This window comes from Tamandua tetradactyla, chromosome 11 (genome assembly GCF_023851605.1).
Source record: "Tamandua tetradactyla isolate mTamTet1 chromosome 11, mTamTet1.pri, whole genome shotgun sequence".
In the NCBI taxonomy this organism is placed as follows: Eukaryota; Metazoa; Chordata; class Mammalia; order Pilosa; family Myrmecophagidae; genus Tamandua; species Tamandua tetradactyla.
Window position 1 is genome coordinate 94,023,311 of NC_135337.1, and position 13,056 is coordinate 94,036,366.

Genomic DNA, 13,056 nt, shown 5'->3' on the forward strand with positions numbered 1-13,056 from the left:
GGTTAGCACAACTGTTGTTGTCCCTGGACTTGTCACCTTCCTTTTTTTCTTGGCTTGACTGGCCTGTCTCACGACTTTGGTTTCTCTTAAAAACCAATTGCATCTCATCAATTCTCAGAAACATTGATGATTCTCTGGACTTTCCCCTGATGTTTCTAATCTGACCACACTCTGAATCCAGTCTGGGGACCTCGCTTCTTGGGATACACAGAACACTGCCTCTTCCCTGCCCCCCCCCAAAACAAAAAGACAGCAGTAGCCGCAAACCATTAATTTTATATTCAGTACAAATGTTTATTTTTGCAATGAGAACTGCACAAAAAAAAACAAAACAAAACAAAAAAAACCCTTTAGTATATAAGTGAAAAGTCTATGAATTCCCATCTACAAATGTCCAAAGTGTTTAATACAAGTCTCAGGTTCACGGACATACTAATTATTGGCCAAGCGATCCGTGCACACAGTACAGTGGGGCTGGTAGACGCCTCGTAGGCTTTTGTACAGGGTGGAGATTGCTAGTGCTGTGGGAGGGACGGGGGTCGGCTGGAGAAATTAAATAGTAGATCCTAATTAGGTTCTAGTTACAACCCGGTTAGAGACACCAGAGGTCGTGGAGGGGACCTTGGGAGAGTTAAATCTTTAGTAGGAAGGTGAAGACAAAACCATTTTTCCAGCTCAATGGTAGGACCTGGTCTGGGAAAGTTTCCAAATGAAACAGAAGAGCAAAAGGAGAGGCGAGGAAAGGAGAGGAGAGGAAAGAAACCCCAAAGAACAGAACCTAAGTCACGCTCGAACTGGCACAGTGGTATCATGTGTGTCTGGGATGGGGAGGGGCAGCTAGGAAGCAGGGTCTCCGGCTGGGTGCCTCAACTACCCTACAGTCTCAGCTGTGAGGTTTCGCCTACCCCCAACACAGGAGATACAGGCCCTTTCTGGTTGAGAAGGGGATGCTCATTAACAGACAGTGCTAGAAGTTTCCATCAGCCTGCTGCCGTGTGTATGTGTGTGTGTGTGTGTGTGTGTGTGAATCACACCCTATGTCTTACATCCTGGGGGCAGGCTTGGGGCTGCCCCCGCCTCAGGGCTGCGGTGTGTGTGTGGATGCTGGTGGGCTGTCCGGCAGGAATGCGTGCAGGTGGGGGTGAGGATCCTGTCTGGGAGGGATGGATACTTATCTAAGAATATCTGCTTAATCCTGAGCTTAAATGAAGAGGAACTGGGGAGAGGCAGGGAGGTGAGCGAGGTGACCAGGGGACCAGGAGCGGGGAAGGGCAAACACTGTCTGGAATTTGGCCAGGTCCTGCCAGGGCCCCCTGCCTGCCCAGGCCAGGCTCCACAGGGACAGCCAGGACCCCCGTCCCAGACCCTGGCAGGGAGATGCCCGGGGAAGGCAGGGGCTGTCTGCAGGAGAGGGGCTGCCACGAGGTCCTGCTCTGACAGGCGGTCTGGGGTCTGGGAGGCCACAGCAGCAGATGGGTCACAAAGAAATGTCAGGAAGACGCCAGCGTTAAAAAAGAGAGATGTGTTTATTCCACGACCAGTACAGAGCCAGGTGCATCCTCACTGCATCCTAGTCGAGCCAGTCGGCGACTCCAGAGCGTGGCCGGCAACCAGGCCCTAGCGTTGTGATGGGGTGGGAGGTCTCAGAGCCTAACCTCGCCAAGGGCTCCGATTACAAAAATCAAAAGGAAAATAAAAAGTGGGTGGGAGCAGTCCGCTGGGGCAGGGCGGGGGCCTCCGCATGTGGTTCCCTAGTGCCCATTCCAGCCCTGGCCCAGCCCCTCCCAGTAAAAAAAAAGCTCCAACAAATTTGACGTCAAAAAACAAAGAAGCCAACAAATGAAGGGGAGAGGGAGAAGAAAACCCAAAACGCAGCTTTCTGGTTTTATAATTAAAAATAGACTAATAAAGTTTAAAATGGAGTAAAATATAAGTTTTTCTGTGTTTTGTTTTTGCCTTTGTGTGTGGATTTTTTAAAGGCTTTTTTTTTTTTTACACCAAGTTTGGTGGAGTCACCAACAAACTTCAAACAAAGATAGGCCAGCTATGTCCACTATACGATACAGCCACGTCACACACTACCCACTGCGCAGGGGCCGGACACACCGTTTTGAGATAAGCAGTGCCACTGTGTCTGGAGGAGAAGAGAATTAAAAATAAAATAGAACTCAACAACAAAAATATATATATAGGAAAAAAGAACAGAAACCCAGGTGGGAAGGGACTGACTTTGGTTGGTGGCCTCGCCCCCTGGCAAGGCCCGCCACGCGTGAGTGACCACCGCCCGCTCTGCGCTGCCACAGACACACACACCTCCACGGCACGATTCCCTTTTGCACAAGCGAACACTTACGGAGAGTGGCTCTCGATTAAAGGCTTGTGGGGGAGGGGTTCTGTTCAAGGCAGAGTCAGTGCCAGCTGGGGGAGAGGCGGCGCCTCCGCCCGCCTCCCACTGCAGGGCCTGCCCTGGACTCCAGGGAGCGGGCGGCCGCGGGGGCTCGGGCAGGGTGCAGGAGGGAGTCCTGGTGGGCAGGACGCCACGCACATTGCATTCTCGTGGACAGAAACCAGTCACGGTGGCGGCAGCAACCAGGCCTGCGGATACTGTGTGGACATTTGGCGGAAAGCGGCCTCGGCCCCAGCCGCCCGCGGGGGGCTGCCCCCAGCTGACATCGGTGGGGCGTGGGGGCGTCCGGCCGGCTGTAAGGCAGACGGGCTCTGCAATCCTCAGCTCCCACTGGGCCTGCCCTGGGCGTCGCATGCAGGAGGGCCAGGCCTGGAGGTGCTCCTGGCCGCTGCTCCTGTCTCCACCACCGCCCCTAACACTATGGAGAGTCAACGTTTGCGCCAGAAAATCAAAGTCAGAAGTCACCCAGATGCTCTCAGAAAAGATTTTCTTCAAATATTGACAAGAGGTCACTCTGGAAATTCATGTCAATGGTAGCTGCCATCTGGAGGAAGAGGAGCAAGGGACAAGAGTCAGACGATTCCCTGCCCCAGGGCCTGAAGCTGTCCAGCAGCTGTGCCCACCCCCCACGCCGCAGCACCCCCAGGGCGGACCCCAGCCCTCACCGCTTCCCGGCGCCTTCGCTCCTGCTCCCGCTTCCTGGCCAGCTCTCTCTGCTGGTCCAGCATGGACTGGGGCTGGGAGCTCTGGGCCTGGGGGGCGGCGGCGGCGGCCACAGCGACTGCCGCTGCCTGCTGCTGCTGCTGCTGCTGCTGCTGCTGCTGCTCCTGCCGCTGCTGCTGCTGCTGCTCCTGGCGCCGGCGTGCCTCCTCGTGGGCCCGCCGCGCCTGCTCCAGCGCTTCCTCGTCCTCGCGGCTCCTGGGCAGAGCGGGGTGGTCAGCTGGGCTCAGGGTTGCCCTCAGAAGCCCGGCGTCCCCACGGAGACCCGCCCACCTCATGCGCTCCTGCCGCAGCCGCTCCTTCTCCTTCTCTGCGAGCTCAGCCTGTGCCTTTAGCGCCTTCTCTCGCTCCTCCTTTTCCCGAGCTGCCCGGCGGAACTGCTCGAAGCTGTCACTTGACGCCTTGGCGGTGGAGGAGGGGGTGGTCGGGTGCTTCTGCACCAGGCTGGCCCAGGAGCCCATGTTCTTGATTTTCAGGTCCTGCAGGGCAGAGGGGCCTGGCATTGGCATGGGGTGGGCAGCACAGCTCCGGCCTGCTGGGGCCTGTGAGGACAGACCGCCTTCTGGAAGCCTGACTAAGTCTGCCTGACCCTGAAAGTCCCCAAGTGTGCAGGAGGTAGTGAGGAGGGCGCAGAGGTTCCCATCTAGGGGGGCTGCCCTGGCAAGTGCCTCCCTGGGGTGCACTTGGCCCCCACTTCCCTACCTTTTTGGGAGCAACGGGCGTCTTGGGCTCCTGTTTCTGCTTGTCCTTGTCAGGGGCCCCAGGTGGGGGTGCGTTCTGCTCAGGGGGCCGGATCACAGGCCTCCCCACGTCCACCGGCTTCATGTCCGGCCCTGGAACACAAACAACCCATGGGCCAGGCTGTCCTGTCCCGTGGGGAGGGGGTGCAGGTGGTCAGGGGCACTCACGCTGGGGCAGGTGGACTGGGGCCTTGACATTCTCCGGGTGCTTGGGGGGTTCGGGCCGCAGCGAGGGGCTGAAGGGCTCGTTGCGGATGATGGGCGAGTGGATCTTCTCCTCCTTCACCGCCACCAGGGGCTGAGACTGGACCACGGAGGCGACGCGCAGCTCCTGGGGGCACAGGCAGCGTGGGCGGTGAGGCGGGCGGCGAGACAGGTGGGGGGCCCGGGAGCTGCAGCCTCGCCCCGCGCTTTACCTGCTTCTTCGGCTGGACGGTTTGCTGGGGCGGGGACTGGTGGGTCAGGCTCGGGAACGGTGGCATCTGGGGGGAATGTATCATAAGCGGGGAGGGGGCTTCCCGGAGGTGACCTAGGAGAGGGGAGGGAAGGTGTCAGTGTGGCTGGTGCGGCTGCAGCCAGGCCTGGCTCCGTGGGGACCAGCCCAGAGGGCACCTGTGGGGAGGGAAGCTCCTGACAGCCCTGGCCCCGCCTGGCCGCAGGCTGCCTGGGGATGGAAGCAGGACTCCTGGGGCCAGGCAGAGGCACTGCTGGCTTTTCGCTGCTCATGTGCATCAGAGTCACCTGGGACACTTTAAAAACCGTGGCTTGTTCTGCCACACTGGGAAGCAATCAAGACACCCTGCGATAGGGAACAGATGACCTCAGGGGTGTGTGCCCACAATGAAACATTACTTCGGTCTCTCAAGCCCCAAATGAGGCACCTGAAAAGCATGTGGCCAAGTAGAAGAGACCAGACTGACAAGGCCACGTGTGGCCCAAATCCTCTACGAGGCCTTCTGGAACAGGAAAGACTATGGGAAGATGGCCAGGGGCTACCGGGGGCTCGGGGCGTGTGGGCACCTGGAAAGAGTAAGAAGATGGAGCATGGAACATTCTCGTTCTGAGGGCAGCAAGAGGCTTCTGCCTGACCCTGTAAAGAGTGATGGAGTCCCGAGATGGGACACAGTTGCCAAAGCCCCTGGAACTGTACACACAGCGAGATCCCATAGCCTGCAGCTAGGGTTAAAAATAATCTCAACATCAACTCAAGAGTTGTTACGTGGCCCACACGAAGGCAAGGATAAAAGGGGAACTGTGAAGTGGGGAGGGGTATGTGGGAATTCCTTGCACTATCTGCTCTAGTTTCTGTAAACCTGAAAAGGCTCTAAAAAATAAATTTGTCTGTTAACTGATCCCAAGACTTCTGGCTGAGTGTGGGGTGGAGGCCCCATGACCTTTGTCAAGCTCTCTAGACATTTCTAAGGTGCAGCCTGGCTGAAGAGCCTGGTGTCAGGCCCAGGCCCTGACCTCCAGTGGTGTGGTGGGTCAGGGGGCAGACGGTTCCGGCCTCTTGGAGGCCTTTGCTGTAGCAACCCCTCCCCACGCTCCTGCACCCCCACAAGGCAGAGCTAGAAGAACGGGTCTGGGGGGGAGCTCACACAGCCTTTGTGTGAAGTGGGCCTGGCCCACCCACCTCTGTGTGCTCACCCCTCACCCACCCAGAGGCTGGGAGGGAAGGAACGGCTTTGCTGGCATTGTGTGGGCACCAAGGGCAGGACCGGGCGAGCTAGGTCTAGCCCTAGATGCCCCCTCCACCCCAAGTGGGATCCCTGTGAGGGGGCTCAATGCCTCTCTGCAATCTGTGCCTTGACCTGGGTCCTGCCTCGAGACTGCAGCACCCCACGACACCTCTCAGCCACAGCGCAGCACTGACGCTGTCCCACTCATCAGGACCACGTGGCACAGTCACCTCAGTTTAGAACTCAGAGGCCTGGCTCTACCTCGCCCTGGGGTACAGGGCCAGCCTGCAGAGACATTCCCATCACCCACCAAGAGGCTCCCGGGAGAGTCAGGCCTTGCTCAAGGGTGGGAACTGGGGTAGCTGTGCAGTGGACAAAACCCATGCCAGCATTCTCAGGGAGGATGGACAGCTGCTCTCGGCTCACTGCTTGCTGTGGCCCCCATGGCACACAGCAGCTGAGGTCCTGCTTTGCTATCATGGCCGGTGCAGCTCTAGGGTCAGGTTGTCCTGTCTACACTGCTGACCCCAAGAAGTACCAGCCTGATGTCTGCGTGCTACCATGTTGCAGGATCCACTGACAACCCCCACCAGGGCCAGCTGGGAAGTCTGGTTATAGGTGCTTAGGTAAGAAAGGCCAGGAAGGGCAGAAAGACATGGCCTGGCCCAGGATGCCCAGGTGGGGACAGTTCCAGGTTGGGCTCTGAGTGCCTCAAGCTGCAGTCTTAATTCTCTCAGACACCCACCGGGGCTCTCCCAGGGAGGCCTCAGCACCCCGTGAACAGAGCCCACCCAGTCATCTCCTCCAGGAAGTCTACACTGACTGTCCCTTTCCCCAATCAGAGGCGGGTCGGGGGCCTCCTCTGAGCTCCCAGATCAGGAGCTCCAGGTTCTGGGCTGTGACCTCAGCTTGCAGGCAGAGCCAATAACCGGTGCAGACACTGAATGCAAACACCAGTCCCTCTTTGCTGCTGCTCCCCCTCCAGCCACCCTGGGCCTTCATGGGTGAGGTCTGCACCCACGTCAGCCTCTGAGTTAACCCTCTGGGCTTCCTGGGAACAAAGCTCCAGGCCCTGGCACCATCTCCCCAGCCCCCAAGGGTGAAGGGCACTTACCCGTGGCGTAAGGGTCTGCTTTGTGATGCCGGGGAGAAGGATGATGCTGGATGACTTGCTGAGGCTTGGCAGGAGGTGGTGGGGGTGGCTGCTGTCCCGGGGGTGCATGGGGGGGTTGCTGGCCGGGGGGCGGTGGGGGCTGCTGGATGTGGGCAGGGAACGGCAGGGACTGCATGTGCACGGGCCGGGGCGGGGGCTGGTGCTGTGGTGGTGGGGGTGGCTGTGGTTGGGGAGGGGGCGGAGGTGGTGGCTGCTGCACGGAGGGGTGGGGTGGGGGTGGTAGGGGAGGTGGGGGCTGGGATTGAACCTTCACGGAAGGGAGTAGCGGGGTGGGGGTCTGCGCCTTCTGCAGCTGCTGCAGGTAGAGCTGCACTTGCATGGAGGTGAGGGGTGGGGCAGGTGGCTCCTCGTCCTCCAGCAGCACCTGAGGTGGCTGGGCCAGGGGCGGCTGGGGAAGCAGGGGCGGCTGGGCCAGGGCAGGAGACACAGCTGGTGGCCGAGTGGGCTTGGGGGGAAGGGCAGCGGCTCGGTTGCTGGGCCGTGATGGCTGCTGAGGCAGCGCGTTGTGCAAAGCTGCAAGGACAGAGCCACAGACAGTGAGGCCCCCGTAGAACCCTGCGGCCCCCTGCCCATACCTGCAACTGGTGTTCCTTGACCCAGCAATCTCTCCCACCTCCCTTGCTTCCCACCAAATCCAGGTTCAAGACCAAGTCTCCAGCAAAAATCCAAGGCCCAGGGTCCCCTCGTGCTCTGTTCCCCCCAGATTCTCCGGGCCTTCTAGCTGCTCTTCCAGCCTGGGAGACTCCTTTTTCTCCTTGGCCAGGTGCTCACACTCACCCTCAGTTCTCAGCACAGACAAACCTCCCCCAAATCCCAGTTGCACAACATCACCACCACCCATCACTGCCCACCCCCGGCTCCAGGGAGGCCTGTCTACGGGGGTGAGTGTATCTTCCCTCTGCACAGAGAGGTGTGGAGGGCAGAGGACCCTGACCTTCCCACTGAATGTGATGCCTGGCCCCGGATGCAGCGAGGAGGGAGCAGTCTCCACGCGGATCCTGCCTCAACCCCGACAGCCCCCACCACCCCCTACCACCCCCACATTCAGAGACAGGGAAACCGAGGCTGGCCAAGCACAGAGTCACCATCTGGCTGGGCCCCGGTGGCTCACCTGGAGGAGAGACCACGGTGTGCTGGTTGAGAGGGGGTGGAGTGCTGTGCTCTGGGGGCTGGGGCAGGTGTGGGGGCAGTTCGGGTGGCGGGAGGTGCAGGATGGGTTGGGTGAAGTGGCTGACGGGGTCGAAGACGCTGCCTGGGAGCTGTGGCTCCAGGACGGGCACCTGGGCAGCCAGGAAGGGCGGGGGCGAGGCCTTCAGGGTGGGGGCTGCCTGCTGTGGCAAGGAGGGTGGGGGCGGCGGGGGCTGCTGTTGTGGGGGTGGCGGGGGCGGCGGCGGCGGCACAGGAGCAGGGGCCTGCTGCATCTGTGGATGGTGGTGATGGTGGTGCTGCAGATGAACAGACAGAGTGGTGTCAGACTGGCAGGACTGTCAGGCCAAACCCAGGATACCTGAGGGTCCCCAAGAGCGAGTGGCCACTGGCTCGGTGGACGGAGGACAGAGACCACGTACCTTCTTCTGCTCCCTTGCCGGATGCCCCCTCTTTTTGGACTTTGGTGCCAACTCTGCAGAGAAAGAGAAAAGGCTGTGAGACTCTGGGAGAGACACGTCCAAGCCAGCCCTGGGTGCAGAGAGAGCAGAAAACAGAGCAAGCTCGGGAGGAAGGTTTGGCAGCACCAAAAGGGAGGGTGAAAGGTGGGGCCTGGATCCTGGGGCCCCAGCTCTGAGGGTCTGAGGACGCAGGGCTGAGATGTCCCATGATCCTCCCCTGCATGTTTCGGACCCCCAGCCACAGCAGAGAAGGACACATGGGCCTCCTGGAAGCACAGCCTGGAGACCCGACCCCAGGCCATGGGCAGGGACTGAGCCTGCACCCGTGCGCTTTGGTTCCCAAAATGCTCTGTCTCAGAAAGACCTGAGATACTGAGGAGGAGGATGCCCATTGGATGGATAATGGAGGCACAGGAAGTTGCCCAGAATCATGCAGCTAAAAATCCAGCCACACCAAGCCTTGGAAGGCCCTGCCCCTGGGTCTGCTCCTTTCCATCTCCCAAGGGGATGTGAAGATGGGTTGTGGGGGATCAAACCCCATATGCTGCCTGCAAGGGCCACAGCCACGGGACAAGGGCCTCCTGGGTGAGAACAGCTGGCCGGTGGGAATGCCATGAGGACTTGGTGTGACCACCCCAGGGAAGGGAGGAAGGAAGCTGCAGCCAAGGCGACAGGCCTATGGAGTCCCTGCTCCAGGATAGGCAAGGCTCTTCCAGGCAGCCTCTGCACCGGCTCAACGGGGCGGTGTGGAAGAGGCTGGTGGACACACCCCTGGGCGGGCCTGCCCATAGAGGCCCACACTAATGCTAAGGAACTGTAGCCAGATGAGCACCCGCCCCCTCCAAGCCCCACTGCTCAGAGCTTGCTTGGCCCTGCTTTCCTCAAGCCCTCAGACTGTGTGCCGGGCCCCGTTGCTGGTGCTGGAGAGCACAGGCTGCAACCAAAGTGAGGTGACTTCTGCTCGGGGCTGCTTCTTGGACACCCATGGCCTTCCAGGGCCATGGGGTGGGTGGAAAGGGGCCCGCACAGGCTCACTGCTCTGTGCAAGAGGACTGACGCCGAAACAGACCCCAACAGCAACGGGCACACAGTGCTGCAGGCATGGCAGCAGCACCTGGGGACACGTGGGCACAGGGGTGGGTGGGGTTTAACCCAAAAGCTGAACTCCAGAGGTGCCCTAGAGACAAGACCTGTGACTCTTAGGTAACCCTGCACCCCTGGGGAGGAGGACGCTCCTGTGTGCACGTGTGGAATGGGGCAGTTGGGGTGCTTTTATGGAGCCACAGGGTGCCGGGGCAGAGGTTGGATTTAACCATATCGGGGACAGCCCTGTGCATGAGGCCACGGCCTCAGAGGTCGTCTGAGGAGAGGGGAAAAGACTCGGGACCTTCTCTCCAGGATGGGGCCTTCTCCCCACACGGATCCCCAGACACAGAAAACAGGGGCAGATGGTGCCAGGGGGGCTGGGGACAGGCTGGGAGGTGCAGGCCAAGGTGAGACTGTGGCTGGGAGAAGACTGAGGGCAGGGAGCGTCCTCGGAGGAAGGCTGCCAGGGCCTGTTCTGCGCAGCACCGTTAGACTCAGGGCACCGCTAAGAGGACAGGGCAGGAGTGCCCAGTCCACGACACACCAACCCCAAGACGCCGCCCACAGCTCCCTAAGAAGGGTTACATGGAGATGACCTTAAGTGCTGTGAGATCTTTATTCCATGACAATCTTGAACTCAACACAAATTTCAGCTTTACATAGGATGGCAATTGTACAAAGAATCACAACGTTTCTGTGAAGTCTGGTTGAAACACTGATTCCGCCGCCCTCCCCTGGCCCCCACTCAAGCGAAGGAGGTGGGACGGAGGAGGAAGGGCAGGGCAGAGGAGAGCAGCCTGGACTGAACTACCTGGGAGGCCCTGAGCAGCAGCCAAGTTGGGGACAGGGACGAAGACAGGACACACCCAAAAACTGAGGTCTAACGCCCATCAAGTCCAAAGAGCTTTCACCTTCAGGGGGCCCAGAGCTTTCTCTGCCAGAGAGGAGCCCCAGGCACAAAGTTGTGGTACCCCAGGCAGCGGGATACAGGCTGTGTGCAGGCAGGGGTGGGGCAGGCCCAGCACCCTGGGACCCATGTCACCACGAGTTCCCAGACAACGTAATTCTTCCCAGAGAGACAATGCCAGCCACTTTCCCCATGGTCCTGTGGGAGCCTCAGGGCACCAAGCTGCACCCACCCTGGCCGGCCACGCTGCTCTGAGAACACTCAGGCACAGGCCAAACAGCAGCTCAATAGTCTGTTCATGTTTGGCAACTGCAGCGGCCTGGTAGCCGACTGTCCTGAGGCCAAGGAGCAGCCCCGAGGGCTGCCTATGGCCAAATGACCACCCCCCCAACAGCCTGCTCCAGGCCCAACGTAGGATGGACAGGCTTCAGGGAAAGGCCTGGGAGAAGCTCTCCGAGACATGATGCTGGCCCTTAGGGGGCTTTCACATCAGGCAGTTTTCTGCTGAGAAGCTAGGTTCATGACTAAAAAAGGGCTGGTGCTTATTTTTAGAGTAAAAACGCCTGTTTGATGCCTCCAGGAGGGACACAGCATGGTGGCCACCCACCCAGCTCTTCCTCCCCTGGTGGCTGCTGCATGTGGGGGGTGGGGAGGGGACAGGAGACATCCACCTTGGAGGCGAGCCACAGGTGGTCCTAGTGGTGGGGGAAGGGACGAGTACTGGCCCAGCCAGGAGGTGGGGCCAGCACAGACACCGCAGTCTGGGCCGGGTGTGGGCTGCCTCACCCTCGCCTGGAAGTTGGGTTCAAGGGGCGCAGAAGGTGCAGCCCACTCCTACCCTCCTGGAGAGGGCTGGAGAAGCAGCATGGGAGGTACTTTCCCCATGTGACCTGGGAGAAGAGGCCAAAGAAGTTGGGAGAATGCACAACAGGTTAACTTAAGCTTCCAGAAAGAACCGGGACCGTCAAGAGAGAAGGAGGACTTCCAGAGGCTGTGGGTCAGCTGTGGCAGGGGACAGCCTCACAGGCACCAGAGAGAAGGTGTGGTGCCTCCGAGTGGCCATGGGGCCTCGCCGCCAAAGCCCCGTGCTCATCTGGGAAAGCTCTAGATGTTAAGAGTTCTTCCTTAAGGCGGAATGAAATCTTCCCTTGACTAATGTCAGTACAAGGTCCTGGCGGGAAGCAGTTAAGTCTGGAGTCCCGGGGAAAGAGGGAGGATGAAGAGGGGGCACACCCGACAGGGGCTCTGCCCTGGAAGCAGCACTACCCGAGGGGAGTGGGGATTTTCATCACCCGCCCAAAGGCCCCGGCGAGCAGAGGGGCCGAGCGGGACAGGAAGATACGGCCACCCAGGGAGGCTCCGGGATGCTGCCAGCCAGCCAGCCTGCCCGAGACTTAATCCACCCCCGGGATGGGCCCACGGCTCTGAGGAATTTCATAACTTGATGGAGTCCTGGCCCTTTCACGGAGGAAAATGGACTTAAGCTATAGCTTGCTGGGAAGGAATCTGGAACTGAAGACCGTTTTTATTAAGAGTCCGTGTCCAGTGATTAGGCGGGACCTACATAGAGGGAGAAAGAAACCAGCGTAAGAGAGACGCGGGCACCGGGCCGCCCCAGTCCTATGGTCGGAGGTCTGCGAGGTGCCTGGGCCCCCGTGGCTGGGTCCAGAGCAAGCCCCACTTCCCCAGTGCAGCGCAGGCTCCACCACTCACGAGCTTCCTCAGACCGTCTGGAGCCCGAGTAGGGCTCTGGGCACAACAGCGGCCTCCAGGCCCATCCTGGGTGCACCTACAGACTGGCACTTCCTTCCTGGGCCTAAGGCCACTTTCCTCAGGGGCCAAGCAGCACTGCCGGGCCTGCCCACTCACTCTCGGCCCTGGAACCCTAGAGTGCCATGCTAACCCTACCAGGTGTCTCACAGGCTCCAAGTTCACCTCCCTTCAGCTGTCTGGCTTTGGGGAGGGGGACACTGGCCCTTCAGGGGGTGGAGGTGGGGAACAAGACCCTGGCCTGTGCAGAGTAAGGGGAGCAGTCCCTCACTCCCAAAAGGAATTCAGAGTGTAAGACCTCCAGCTGAGAGGCAGAATGGGCTAAAGGCCTCACCCCCACATTCTTGCAACTTCCAAGAAACAACACAAACTATAAAAAGAGGATTCAATTATATAAGCTACTAAGAAAAAGAAATTTTAAAAATAAATAAAAGCAAAACTTATGCCCTCTTTTTCCAGGGCAACCCACCCCCTTCCCGTGGCCCCAACTGACTAGGGCATGGCAAGTTGAGGTGGTGCCCCTGCACACCCCCTGCACGTGAGAGCTCACGCGTGGGAAAGCCGCGCCCACTTGGCCCTGTTCCCGAGGCTGTGAAGCCCCAGAGCCCCTCCAGCTGCAGCCCTGGGGACCCTGGGGACAGGGAAGTGGAGGCTGCTGGTCTGCTAGGAACGCACCCTGGCCTCCATCTGCACTTTCAAGCTCAAATCTTTCCAAAACATCTCGCATTCCTCTTTCCTCTGAAGCTATTAAGAAACACCCACACACTCCAGCCCTGGGAAAAGGAAACCGGGGACCAAAATAGCTGGAGAGCGCCCTGCAGCAGCCAAAAGCTAGGTCCTAGTCCAAGAGAATCTCCCTCCTCCCCTAACCCATGGGTAGCTGAGGGGCCATGGAGGATAACAGCAAGGGGAGGGGGTCCCTGAGAACATCTGACCTGCGCCCCCAATCCAAAAAGCCCTGTGACT

General features: G+C 59.6%; 1 protein-coding gene across 1 annotated transcript in view; it reads right to left on the bottom strand.

Moving 5' to 3' along the window:
• Nucleotides 1-269: 269 nt before the first annotated feature.
• The window catches only part of BRD4 (bromodomain containing 4), a 70,186-nt gene continuing 57,399 nt past the window's right edge, over nucleotides 270-13,056 (bottom strand). Inside the window, 9 exon segments of the mRNA XM_077121912.1 lie at nucleotides 270-2,951; nucleotides 3,073-3,325; nucleotides 3,401-3,606; nucleotides 3,830-3,960; nucleotides 4,036-4,205; nucleotides 4,207-4,396; nucleotides 6,661-7,233; nucleotides 7,832-8,165; nucleotides 8,289-8,341. Coding sequence (XP_076978027.1) covers nucleotides 2,883-2,951; nucleotides 3,073-3,325; nucleotides 3,401-3,606; nucleotides 3,830-3,960; nucleotides 4,036-4,205; nucleotides 4,207-4,396; nucleotides 6,661-7,233; nucleotides 7,832-8,165; nucleotides 8,289-8,341 — 1,979 coding nt within the window. The 3' untranslated portion in view covers nucleotides 270-2,882.